This window comes from Staurois parvus, unplaced genomic scaffold (genome assembly GCF_062004578.1).
Source record: "Staurois parvus isolate SC_StPar_1 unplaced genomic scaffold, SC_StPar_1.0 ptg000222l, whole genome shotgun sequence".
NCBI classification, from domain to species: Eukaryota; Metazoa; Chordata; class Amphibia; order Anura; family Ranidae; genus Staurois; species Staurois parvus.
The window spans coordinates 942978-955162 of NW_028318018.1; the positions used below are offsets into that span (position 1 = coordinate 942978).

A 12185-nucleotide genomic window follows, 5' to 3' on the forward strand; every position below is an offset into this window, starting at 1 on the left:
TAAATCTTACATTTTACAGATGATATTTTCTCTCATTTCCTTGATTTAGAGTGGAGATCCAATCGATATAGAATTTGAGGTGAAAGCAGAAGAAGAAGAGGCGTATGTGAGGGATGATCAGCAGTCTATGGAGGAGGATGGAATAACGGGGACATTTATAGAGGAGGACACTCCTACAGAGATCAGCACAGGTGGGTCATGAACACTAAATCCATTCCTCCACCCATACTGCTCACTGATTGGTCCAGAGTAGGGCGGGGACTGGGTGATATCAGCCTGTAATCCCCTGGTCACTTTCCTGAGCTGTGTTCCCCGTCCTGTATTCCTGGATTTCTCTCGGATAATCTTCCTTCTCTGTGCTGCAGACACAATTTATGTATCAGTTCTGGTTGTTTCCTCACTCTCTGACTAAGGTCCCTGAATAAAGAAATGACCTGGTAGGAGATCAGAGGAGCCATTTCCTAGTTCCCTTGAGGGTGGAATTGTAAGCTCCTCAGAGACCAAGCTGCCTGATGTGGGCGGAGTCCTGGTTTGGGGGAACCAATCAGCTCCTGTCTAGTAATCCTCTTTGTCTTTGTATTTTAGTCCATGGCCGGGAGATGAGGAAAACCTCTGAGGATTGTCTCACTTTGTCTCCAGACTGGAAAGTAGAAGATGAGGACATCACACAGTATAGTCCAGGAGAAAACCCGGCTCCCTCCAATGTCCATCCGGCACCACCCAGTGTAGATGGACCATCGGATTCCTCGTATCCTGAGGAACCTCAGACTGTGCGGGACCGGGCCGGACTTCCAACAGGGAAGAGCTTCTCCTGTACTGAGTGCGGGAAGGGTTTCCGTTCTAAATCCTATCTTAATGTGCATAAAAGATCTCACACGGGGGAGAAGCCACATTTCTGTCCTGAGTGCGGGAAATGTTTTTCAGTGATGTCCAATCTTTACAGACATCAGAGATCTCATACGGGGGAAAAGCCATATTCCTGTCCTGAGTGCGGGAAATCTTTTTCTAGTAAGTCAAATCTTTACACACATCAAAGATGTCACACAGGTGAGAAGCCGTATTCCTGTCCTGAGTGCGGGAAATGTTATTTATCAAAGTTCCATCTTTTCAGACATCAGAGATCTCACACGGGAGAGAAGCCATATTCCTGCCCTGAGTGCGGGAAATGTTTTTCAGAGAAGAACAGTCTTTACACACATCAGAGATCTCACACGGGGGAGAAGCCATATTCTTGTCCTGAGTGTGGGAAATGTTTTTCTCAGAATTCCAGTCTGCACAAACATAAGAGATCTCACACAGGGGAGAAGCCATATTCCTGTCCTGAGTGCGGGAAATGTTTTTCAGAGCATTCCAGTATGTACAAACATCAGAGAACTCACACAGGGGAGAGGCCATATTCCTGTCCTGAGTGCGGGAAATGTTTTTCCGAGAAGTCCATTCTACACAAACATCAAAGATTTCACACAGGGGAGAAGCCGTATTCCTGTCCTGAGTGTGGGAAATGTTTTTCAAGGTCATCAAATCTTTACACACATCAGAGATCTCACACAGGGGAGAAGCTGTATTCCTGTTCTGAGTGCGGGAAATGTTTTATAGAAAAATCAAAACTTGTCAGACATCAAAGATCTCACACGGGGGAGAAGCCGTTTTCCTGTCCTGAGTGTGGGAAATGTTTTTCAGAGAAGTCCAGTCTGCACAAACATCAGAGATCTCACACGGGGGAGAAGTCACTTTCCTGTCCTGAGTGAGGGAAAGGTTCCTCACTGAAGTCCTGTCTTCCTGTACATCAGGGGTCCCACACAACCCTGGAGGTGTATTAGTGCCTTGAGTGCGGGAAATGTCTTCTAGATGAATGTTGCTGGACATCCCAGCTCTCATGTGGGGAAGAAGCACACCCTGATATACACCTCAGATATACTCCATGGCTGATCTTCATCATGGAAGAAATAGTTCATAAGGAGATGAGAGGCCCCCAAAGACATGGATGAAGTGTGGGACCGGGTTGGCCATTGATGGCAGGAGAAGAATAAAAATGGAGTCCTGCCCTGTGATTGGCTGAGTATATTTTGTGGTGGGAGATTTCACAAACACTTGGAGGTCTATGGAGAACAATGTTGAACTGATGTGACCGGCATTCTCCAGCTGGGAGGAGTTTTGGCTGTATTTTATTTCTTATGATCATTGGCTCCATCTAGTGGTCATAATATCATATTGGGCTAGTTTTACTGATGGAGATATTTCAGAAAAATCATCTCATTGTGGCCACTAGATGGAGCCGGCGATCATAGGAAATCTCTGTGTTACTTGAGGTCAAACTCCGGCACCCTGAGGTCACACTCCCGCACCCTGAGGTCACACTCCCGCACCCTGAGGTCACACTCCCGCACCCTGAGGTCACACTCCCGCACTGTGAGGTCACACTCCCGCACCCTGAGGTCACACTCCCGCACTCTGAGGTCACACTCCCGCACTCTGAGGTCACACTCCCACACTCTGATGTCACACTCCCGCACCCTGAGGTCACACTCCCGCACCGTGAGGTCACACTCCTGCACCCTGAGGTCACACTCCCGCACCCTGAGGTCACACTCCCTCACTCTGAGGTCACACTCCCGCACTCAGGTCACACTCCTGCACCCTGATGTCACACTCCTGCACCCTGATGTCACACTCCCTCACCCTGAGGTCACACTCCCGCACCCTGAGGTCACACTCCTGCACCCTGATGTCACACTCCGGCACTCTGAGGTCACACTCCCGCACCCTGAGGTCACACTCCCGCACTCTGAGGTCATACTTCTGCACTCTGAGGTCACACTCCCTCACTCTGAGGTCACACTCCCGCACTCAGGTCACACTCCTGCACCCTGATGTCACACTCCCTCACTCTGAGGTCACACTCCCGCACTCAGGTCACACTCCTGCACCCTGATGTCACACTCCCTCACTCTGAGGTCACACTCCCGCACTCAGGTCACACTCCTGCACCCTGATGTCACACTCCTGCACCCTGATGTCACACTCCCTCACTCTGAGGTCACACTCCCGCACCCTGAGGTCACACTCCTGCACCCTGATGTCACACTCCGGCACTCTGAGGTCACACTCCCGCACCCTGAGGTCACACTCCTGCACCCTGATGTCACACTCCCTCACTCTGAGGTCACACTCCCGCACCCTGAGGTCACACTCCTGCACCCTGATGTCACACTCCGGCACTCTGAGGTCACACTCCCGCACCCTGAGGTCACACTCCCGCACTCTGAGGTCACACTCCCGCACTCTGAGGTCACACTCCCGCACTCTGAGGTCACACTCCCGCACCCTGAGGTCACACTCCCGCACTCTGAGGTCATACTTCTGCACTCTGAGACCTATAAATCTTTATTTTGGTGGTATTTATTCACTGCTGGAATTTTTTTTTTTTTTGCTATATAAATGAAAATGTCCAAAAACTTTGTAAAAAAGTGTTTCTCTTATAAAATGTTGCAAATAAATAATCTTTCTTCATAAATATTGGCCAAAATGTATTCAGATATCTTTTTAGTAAAAAAACAAACAAATTAGTGGATAACCAAAAATTATAATTTTTCAAAAAAAAAATTAAATTTTTATTTTTTTATATTATTATTTATGTTTTTTTACACCCATAAAGGCTGTAAAATCAATAATTTCTCCTTCTCTCCGGCTGCATTCCTGCAGCCATTGAAAAATAATGTGAGAGCTGTGATTGGTCACAGCTTGTCACATGGTAAAAGTCTGTTGGGAATAGCCCTGTAACATGTGACCTCGGTGATCAGTCACAGATTTCACTAGTAGTAAGCAATGATATCAGGAAGTGACATTCTCCTTACTACTATTCATCTGATCACTTGTCTTCAGTTCACTGGTCTTCCCAGTGAATGCCTGTGCAGGGAGGGAAGATGTCAAGACAAGTCTGATGATTGGAGGAGAGCAGACTGAGCTCCCAGCACAGCTACAGCACTGACCATGCTGAGCTCTCATGCCTAGTGTGGTCAGTTTTTAATAGGAAATCAGAGGGACTGGCAGGATCTCCGGGGATCTCACACAAAGGAAGTAATACAGAGAGAAGAGGAGATGTCTTCATACCAGGACATGGGACAGCCGGCACAGATCAGGAAAAGGACATGTTGGAGGAACATATTCTTTGAAGGAGAAGTTCAGGCAAAGCTCTTTTGTCTGTACTTCTCCCGTGGATCAGAGGAGTGCAGTTCATTCTGATATCCTGTGACCCATTTTCAGGTGAAGCCCGCTGTCAGCTGACGTCACTCAGCCGGTCCAGGCTGGGGAAAGATCCCGACATCAGAGTCTGGACCAGCCGCACCCTCCCCCTCCACAGCCCAGTGAGTGTGGGGGGGGGGGGCAGGGCAGAGAGCGGTGACTGACAGTCACCGCTCTCTGCTCAGAACGGCTGTGAGAACTCATGGTCAGCAATCACGTGATCGCTGAGTCCTCACACTTGGATCCGGCGGGGGATGGGTGCAGCATCCACCTAGGGGCAAGGATGATTTTACAAAGTCAATAAATAAATGACATACTTTTTTGGCCTTTAGATGGCGCTAAGTATCATAGAAACTAGAACCATCTTATTGCCAAATGTGGTATTCTCCATTTTATATCCATGGAAACCATTCACCCCGCCCAGCACAGAGCCTACTCCCTCTACTCCCCCCATCCCATTCACACAGAGGGAATGACAGGCACATTCACCGGATGTATTGCTGTGCAATTGTTTTATGAACAGACTCCTAGATGATTACAGCTACTTATATAGGGACATCAATTTACATATTACCCATCAGTCCCCGCCCCCGAGGAGCCTACAGCCTAAGGTCCCTAAAATTCATACATATACATACTGGGGCCAATATAGACAGGAGCCAATTACCTTCCAGCATGTCTTTGGAGTGTGGGAGGAAACCGGAGTACCCAGAGGAAACCCACGCAGGCACAAGGAGAACATGCAAACTCCAGGCAGGTAGGGAAGTGGTTGGGATAGCAGCATCAATGACATTAGTGCTGCTAGGAGGCAGTGCTAACCACTGAGCCACTGTGCTGCAGAATATGTTTCTATAAAGGTGGGAAGTATGTAGCAGTGAAAAGACCTCCCAGCAATGTTATTACCAGGCTGCAGCTAGGGGGCGCTCTAATGTGTACAGTGTGACCCCAGAAGAGTGATCCCATCTAGCCCACATTAACCCTCTCACTGCCAGAGCTGTTTCTGCATTTTTCTTTTGCGTACATATTAAACCGCAGACTTTGGGCCTGAAGATTAGTTAAACCCCCAAACTTATATATCATGAAATCAGAGGCCCTGGAGAATACAATGGTGATAGTTTTGAATTTTTGAGATCACAAATACATTATTTTACCAATTTGTTAGTAAAATATAAAAGATGAGGTTGTGCCAAGTCAATAGATACCCAACATGTCCAGCCCTACAATGGGGCGTGCCACTGAGATGATGGAAAACGTTTTATATATATATATATACTGCTCAAAAAATGAGAGGAACACTTTGAAAACCCATCAGATCTCAATGGGGAAAACTCTCTTGCTGAATATGTATACTGATATGGACAGGGCAATGTAAGGACGCCCCATTGTTTGAAGGAAATGAAAATGATCGATCTACAGAGGACTGAATTCAGACACCATGAAAATCAAAGTGAAAAAGTGATGCAGCAGGCGAGTCCATTGTGCTGAAATTTAATTGCAGCAACTCAGAATGATACTCAGTAGTTTGTATGGCCCCCATGTGCTTGTATGCATGCCTGAGTGACAATGTCGGGGGAGGCTCCTAATGAGACGACCGATGGTGTCCTGGGGGATTTCCTCTGAGATCTGGACCAGGGAATCACTGAGCTCCTGGACAGTCTGAGGTGCAACCTGGCAGAGTTGGACGGACCAAAACATGACATCCCAGAGGTGTTCTATTGGATTTAGGTTTGGTGGCCATTCAATGGTATCAATTCCTTCATCCTCCAGGAACTGCCTGCATACTCTCCCCACAAGAGGCCAGACATTGTGATGCACCAGGAGGAAAACAGGACCCACTGCACCAGGTGGAAAATAGGGTCTGACAATGGCCTAATAGCATTCAGGGTGCCATTGTCTAGCCTGTAGAGGTCTGTATGTTCCTCCATGGAGATGCCTCCCCAGACCATCACTGACCCACCACCAAAATAGTTATGCTGAACAATATTATGGGCAGCATAACATTCTCCACGACCTCTCCTGACCATTGCATGTCTGTCACATGTGCTCAGGGGGAACCTGCTCTCATCTGTGAAAAGCACAGGGTGCCAGTGGTGGACCTGCCAATTCTGGTGTTCAATGGCAAATGCCAATCCAGCTCTATGGTGCTGAGCAGGGAGCATAGGACCCACTAGAGGACATTGGGCCTTCAGTCCACCCTCATAAAGTCTGTTTCTGATTGTTTGGTCAGAGACATTCCCATCAGTGGCCTGCTGGAGGTCATTTTGTAGGGCTCTGGCAGTGCTGTTTCTCCTTCCACAAAGGAGCAGATACCAGTCCTGCTGATGGGTTAAGGACCTTCTATGGCCCTGTCCAGCTCTCCTAGAGTAACTGCCTGTCTCCTGGAATCTCCTCCATGCTCTTGAGACTGTGCTGGGAGACACAGCACTTCTGGCAATGGCACGTATTGATGTGCCATCCTGGAGGAGTTGGACTGCCTGTGCAACCTCTGTAGGGTCCAGGTATGGCCTCATGATACCAGTAGTGACACCGACCCTAGCCAAATGCAAAACTAGTGAAAAACAGTCAGAAAAGATGATTAGGGAAAAAATGTCAGTGGCCTGTCAGTGACGATCGCGGCGTCAGACCCCAGCCCCTCTCACCAAACTCGTGACCAAAGGACTAGCCAATCTAAAACCATGCTGTCACGTACGTAACAATACCACACCCAGCACAACGATTTTCCAGCTAATGGACTGCATATCGACGTACCGGCAGCCTGAATGCGCTTGTTACTGGGTCAGGTTAATTACGCAATTAACCCTTTACACTGCCACCACCTCCTTTTTATACAGAGAAAGAGGAAACTCAGCAATACACTAGGATGATTGGTTAATTGACAGTATACCGCTATCTCTACAGACCGGTTATACAGAGGGTTAAACACTCATTTATTTATTTTGGTACTTATATAGCACTGTCAATTTACACAAAGCTTTCAACATATATATATAGAACATTCACATCAGTCTCTAACCCTCAAGGGGTGTACAATCTAAGGTCCCTAACTTACATTCATGCATACACATATTACGGTCAATTTAGACAGGATCCAATTAACCTACCAGCATGCCTTTGGAGTGTGGGAGGAAACCCACGCAAGCACAGGGAGAACATGCAAACTCCATGCAGGAGGCACCATGGTCAGGAATCGAACCCATGACCCATTTACTGCAAGGCAGATGTGCTAACCACTAAGCCACTGTGCCACCCACAGCAGGGACTCGTAAATTGCAATTAAGAGCTATAGAAACAATTCAACACTTTTAGAAAGTAAGATTTATTACTAAAAGGTCAAAAGGGTGCAGTAGAAATATTTACAGGAAGAAGATGTAACATATATATATATATATAAATATACAGAGCAATACAGCACAGCAAACAGATAACAGAAAGAAGTTTAGGTAAATAAGTACTTGCCAAATAAATTCCTGGGGTTAAGCAGTTTCAAGTCTGATGAGCTAAAAAAGGGGTTTCTGGTCTCTCATTGGGTTTCGTTGTTGCCGTGAGATTCTCCTTTGCTTTCTGTCCGATAGATGTTATATTGAACGGTCCTCACTTGTCTGACTCCTCACAAGAACTAACTGCATCTTTTTCCTACACAAAACCTCTTCCCACGATGGACAAGCCAAGCCTTATTTGGCAAGAGGATTGTATAGACAGCCCCTTAGCAAGGTACGCTGAATGCGTTCCTGAGGGAGGGGGGAAATCGGAGGAGAGAGACTGATTTGGGAGTTTAAGAGAAATACCAAAATGTAGTTGTTTGGAGCAGAATGGATGACCGCGCCCATCTCTGTGTGCATGATTGTGACAGCCTCCACCTGTAAAACCATGTCTGTTTTGGGGGTCGTCTCATTTTTGCCCATCTAGTGTACCTGTTGTTCATTTTATTAACACCAAAGCAGCTGAAACTGATGAACAACCCCCTCTGCTACTTACCTGAGCAGATCAATATCCCAGGAGGTTCATTGGCTTGGTGGTAGACTCTCATTAAAAAGTCTTCCTTTCATATTTTTGAGCAATATCTATCTATATCTATTCATATGTATGATTTGACTGACTGAGTGTCAGCTCTTTATAATCCCATTTTTCTGACTGCTCTTCTTTATCAATGTCACACGTGAAGATCTCTTTGTATCATCTTAGCTTGAGTCTAGTAGGAACGTGTGGATTCTGTTCATTCCTTCCACCTTCCAGTGGCAATGTTGCTGCATATTCTTCTCAGGAAATTGTGGGCCTCATGGATCTGTTGCTACTAGAAGGTTTGTTATGGAATGACTGAGGCTCTGTTTTCATCTAAAATATAAAATCTATAAAAGAGATAACATCAGCGCAGAGTTGGAGGAAACAGAACAGACCTCCCTCTTGGCCCCAAACTGATCCCCAAAAACTGCCCATGAACCCCAATCCCTTCATCCTGGGGGGAGTAAAGATGATCAAACCTGATAAGGACACCCCGTCCTGGACTCATCTCCATCCCATCTCTTTCCTAAATGTCGATGTCTAAATCCTCATCCAATTTCTATCTAAATGGCTGAATTTATCCCCAAATCTCCTCATTTATAAAGTCTAAGTGGGCTTTGTTCCCTATAGACAAGCAGCCGACAATGTCTGACACACAATCCTCCTCAACCATCGAGTCCATCAGAGATCAGAACAGATGCTGCTTTCTATGGATATGTACAAAGCAGATGAGACACCATCATGGTCCTATCTACCCCCCACCCTAACTCACTGGGGTCTAGGTGATGTCTTCCTGAAATGGGTCATGGCTCTATACAACCCCCATCTGTGATGAGTCAATGCCATGGAGTCCAGTCTTCCTGCTTTCTGATTTGTTATTGAACATGTCAGGGATGTCACCCCCCCTCCCCCATTCATTCTAGCACCAGAACCTCTGGCTGCGCAGATCAGATCCAACCTGTGCATTAACCCTTTCTCTGCCGGGCCCTGAGATCCCCTTTTAACCCCTTGCCTACCGTGCACTGTCACCCCTTCCTGCTCAGGACAGTTTTCAGCTTTCAGCGCTCTCACACTTTGAATGACACCAACTTTTCATCATTTTTGAGACAGATAGAGCTTTCTTTTCTTTTCTTTTGTTGGTATTTAATCACCACCGTGGGGCTTTTTTTTTTTGCTAAACAAACTAAAAAATTACAATTTTGAAAAAAGTTTCTGTTATAAAATGTAAAAAAGTAATTTCTCTCCTTCACTGATGTGTGCTTATGAGGCTGCACTGATAGATGGTACTGATAGGTGACACTGATGGGTACTGACAGGCATCATTGATGGGCACTGAAAGGTAGCACTGATGGGCACTGATAGGTGACACTGACTGGCAGTGATAGGTGACACTGACTGGCAGTGATAGGCAGCACCAACTGGCACTGATAGGCAGCACTGATGGGTACTGATAGATTGCACATATGAGGAGGCATTGATGGGCATTGACAGGTATCAGTGATGGGCACTGAAAGGCAGCACTGATGGGCACTGATAGGCAGCACTGATCGGTACTGATAGACTGCACTGATGAGGAGGCACTGATGGACATTGACAGGCATCACTAGTGGACACTGAAAGGCTGCTCTGATGGGCACTGATATTTGGCATTGATGGGCACTGATATTTGGCATTGATGTACACTGATTGGAGGCAAAGGTGGGCACTGAAAGGCAGCACTGATGGAGCTGCACTGATGATCATTGCCCTGATTAAAAGTGTAGAGGAGAGGACTGCCGATAGCAGCATTTCCTGTTTACATGTGATCAGGTGTGATTGGACACAGCTGATCACATGGTAGAGCCTACATCATTGGCTCTTTACCATGATCAGTGATCCACTGTGTCCCCGGGGGTGTGCATGCGCAGATAGAGTGGGAGGATGTCATATGTCCTCCCAGAACAAGAGAGCTCCCCCCCATCCCTCATTTCTCTGTACGGTGGGCAGGAAGCGGTTAAACTCAGGTGGTCAGACCATTTTTGAAATGTTTCCATTTTTTTTTTTTTTTTTACAAACAGCCTTGAAAATTGAGAAAATCAAATCTACACAAAACTGTCAAAGAGCAATTTTATTTAAAAATTATAATTTTTCACTTACAGTTTCCAAAACGTATAAAACCGTACATTTTATGAAAGCATAGGACGGGTAGAATGAAAAGAAGGTGACACCCCAAATCACACATTTTCTGAAAGCATAGGATTGGTAGAATGAAGAGAATTTGCCCCCCCCACAAACTACATTTTATGAAAGCATAGTACCGGCAGAATAAAAAGAAAGTGACCTCCCCCCCAAACTGTACATTTTCTGAAAGCATAGAAGCGGGAGAATAAAAACGTGACCCCCCCTAAATCGTAAATTTTCTGAAAGCATAGAAGAGGGAGAATAAATAGGTGACCCCCCCTAAATCGTACATTTTCTGAAAGCATAAGGCAGGTAGAATAAAAAGAAGGGGGGGTCCCTAACTGGGTACATTTTATGAAGGCTTAGGACAGTGATGACAAACCTTTTTGAGCCCGAATGCCCAAACTGCAACACAAAACCAACTTTTTTATTTCAAAGTGCCAACACTGGAATTAATCACTTGCCTACCGGGCACTTCTACCCCCTTCCTGCCCAGGACAATTTTCAGCTTTCAGTGCTGTTGCACTTAACAATGACAATTGTGCGGTCATGCAACACTGTAACCATATGCAATTTTTATCATTTTTTCACACAAATAGAGCTTTTTTTGGTGGTATTTAATCACCACTGGGTGTTTTATTTTTTGCACTATAAATGAAAAAAGAGCAAAAAATTAAAAACATAAAAGGTTTCCTTTGCTTCTATTCTAAAATTTTGCAAACAGGTAATATTTCTTCTTTGATGTGCGTTGGTGAGGCTGCACTGATAGGCAGCACTGATGGGCATTGATGAGGCGGCACAGATAGGTAGCACTGATGAGGCGGCACTGGTGAGCATTGATGAGGAGGCTCTGATGATGCACTGATATGCAGGAAATGATGGGCACTGATAAGAGGCACTGACAGCACCAACTGGAGGCACTGACAGACGGCACTGACCGGCGGCACTGCTGGGCATCATTGATGGGTGGCACTGATGGGCAGCACTAATGAGGTGTCACAGATAGGTGGCACTGATAGGCGACACTGATAATGGGTACTGATAGACAGCACTGATAGGTGGCATTGACTGACATCACTGCTGGGCACTGACTGGCACAACCGCTGGGCACTGACTGGTGGCACTGACTGGCAGCACTGCTGGGCTGCACTGATGGGCACTGGTGGGTGGCACTGGTGGGCACAGGTGGGCGGCACAGGTGGGCACTGGTGGGTGCATTGCTGGGCACAGGTGGGCGCACTGTTGCGCACAGGTGGGTGCATTGCTGGGCACAGGTGGGCGCACTGCTGGGCACACGTGGGTGCATTGCTGGGCACAGGTGGGCGCACTGCTGGGCACAGGTGGGCGCATTGCTGGGCACAAGTGGGCGGAACTTGTGTGTGGCACAGGTGGGCACCGATCATCAGGGCACTGATGATCAGTGACCCTGATGATCGGTGCCGATCCCTGTTCTGACAACTGCCGGTTTTCGGCAGTACTTTCCTCACGATCTGACAGCGTGAGAAAAGTGCAGCCGAGAACCGGCATTTGCATTTCCCGGTGATCAGCGTGTCATTGGACACGGCTGATCACGTGGTAAAAGGCCGCTGTGATTGGCCTTTTACCATGTCACGTGATCAGCTGTGTCCGCAGGACACAGCGATCACGGAGATCGCCCGGTGCGCGCCCCCGGAGGTGCGCAGGAGAGCGCGTTCTCTTCGTCTTCCTCTCTTCCTCCTGGCGTGCCCACTGAGATGGCTCTGCGTGCCATAGGTTCGCCATCACTGGCTTAGGACCAGTAGAAT

At 47.1% G+C, this 12185-nt stretch overlaps 1 protein-coding gene across 1 annotated transcript in view; it reads left to right on the top strand.

Moving 5' to 3' along the window:
* LOC149460677 (uncharacterized) overlaps window positions 1–12185 on the top strand; it is a 110099-nt gene that overhangs the window by 11508 nt on the left and 86406 nt on the right. The window contains exon 2 of the mRNA XM_089679365.1: window positions 586–1721. Within this exon, the coding sequence (XP_089535491.1) occupies window positions 586–1721 (1136 nt within the window). The remainder of the gene's footprint in view (window positions 1–585; window positions 1722–12185) is intronic.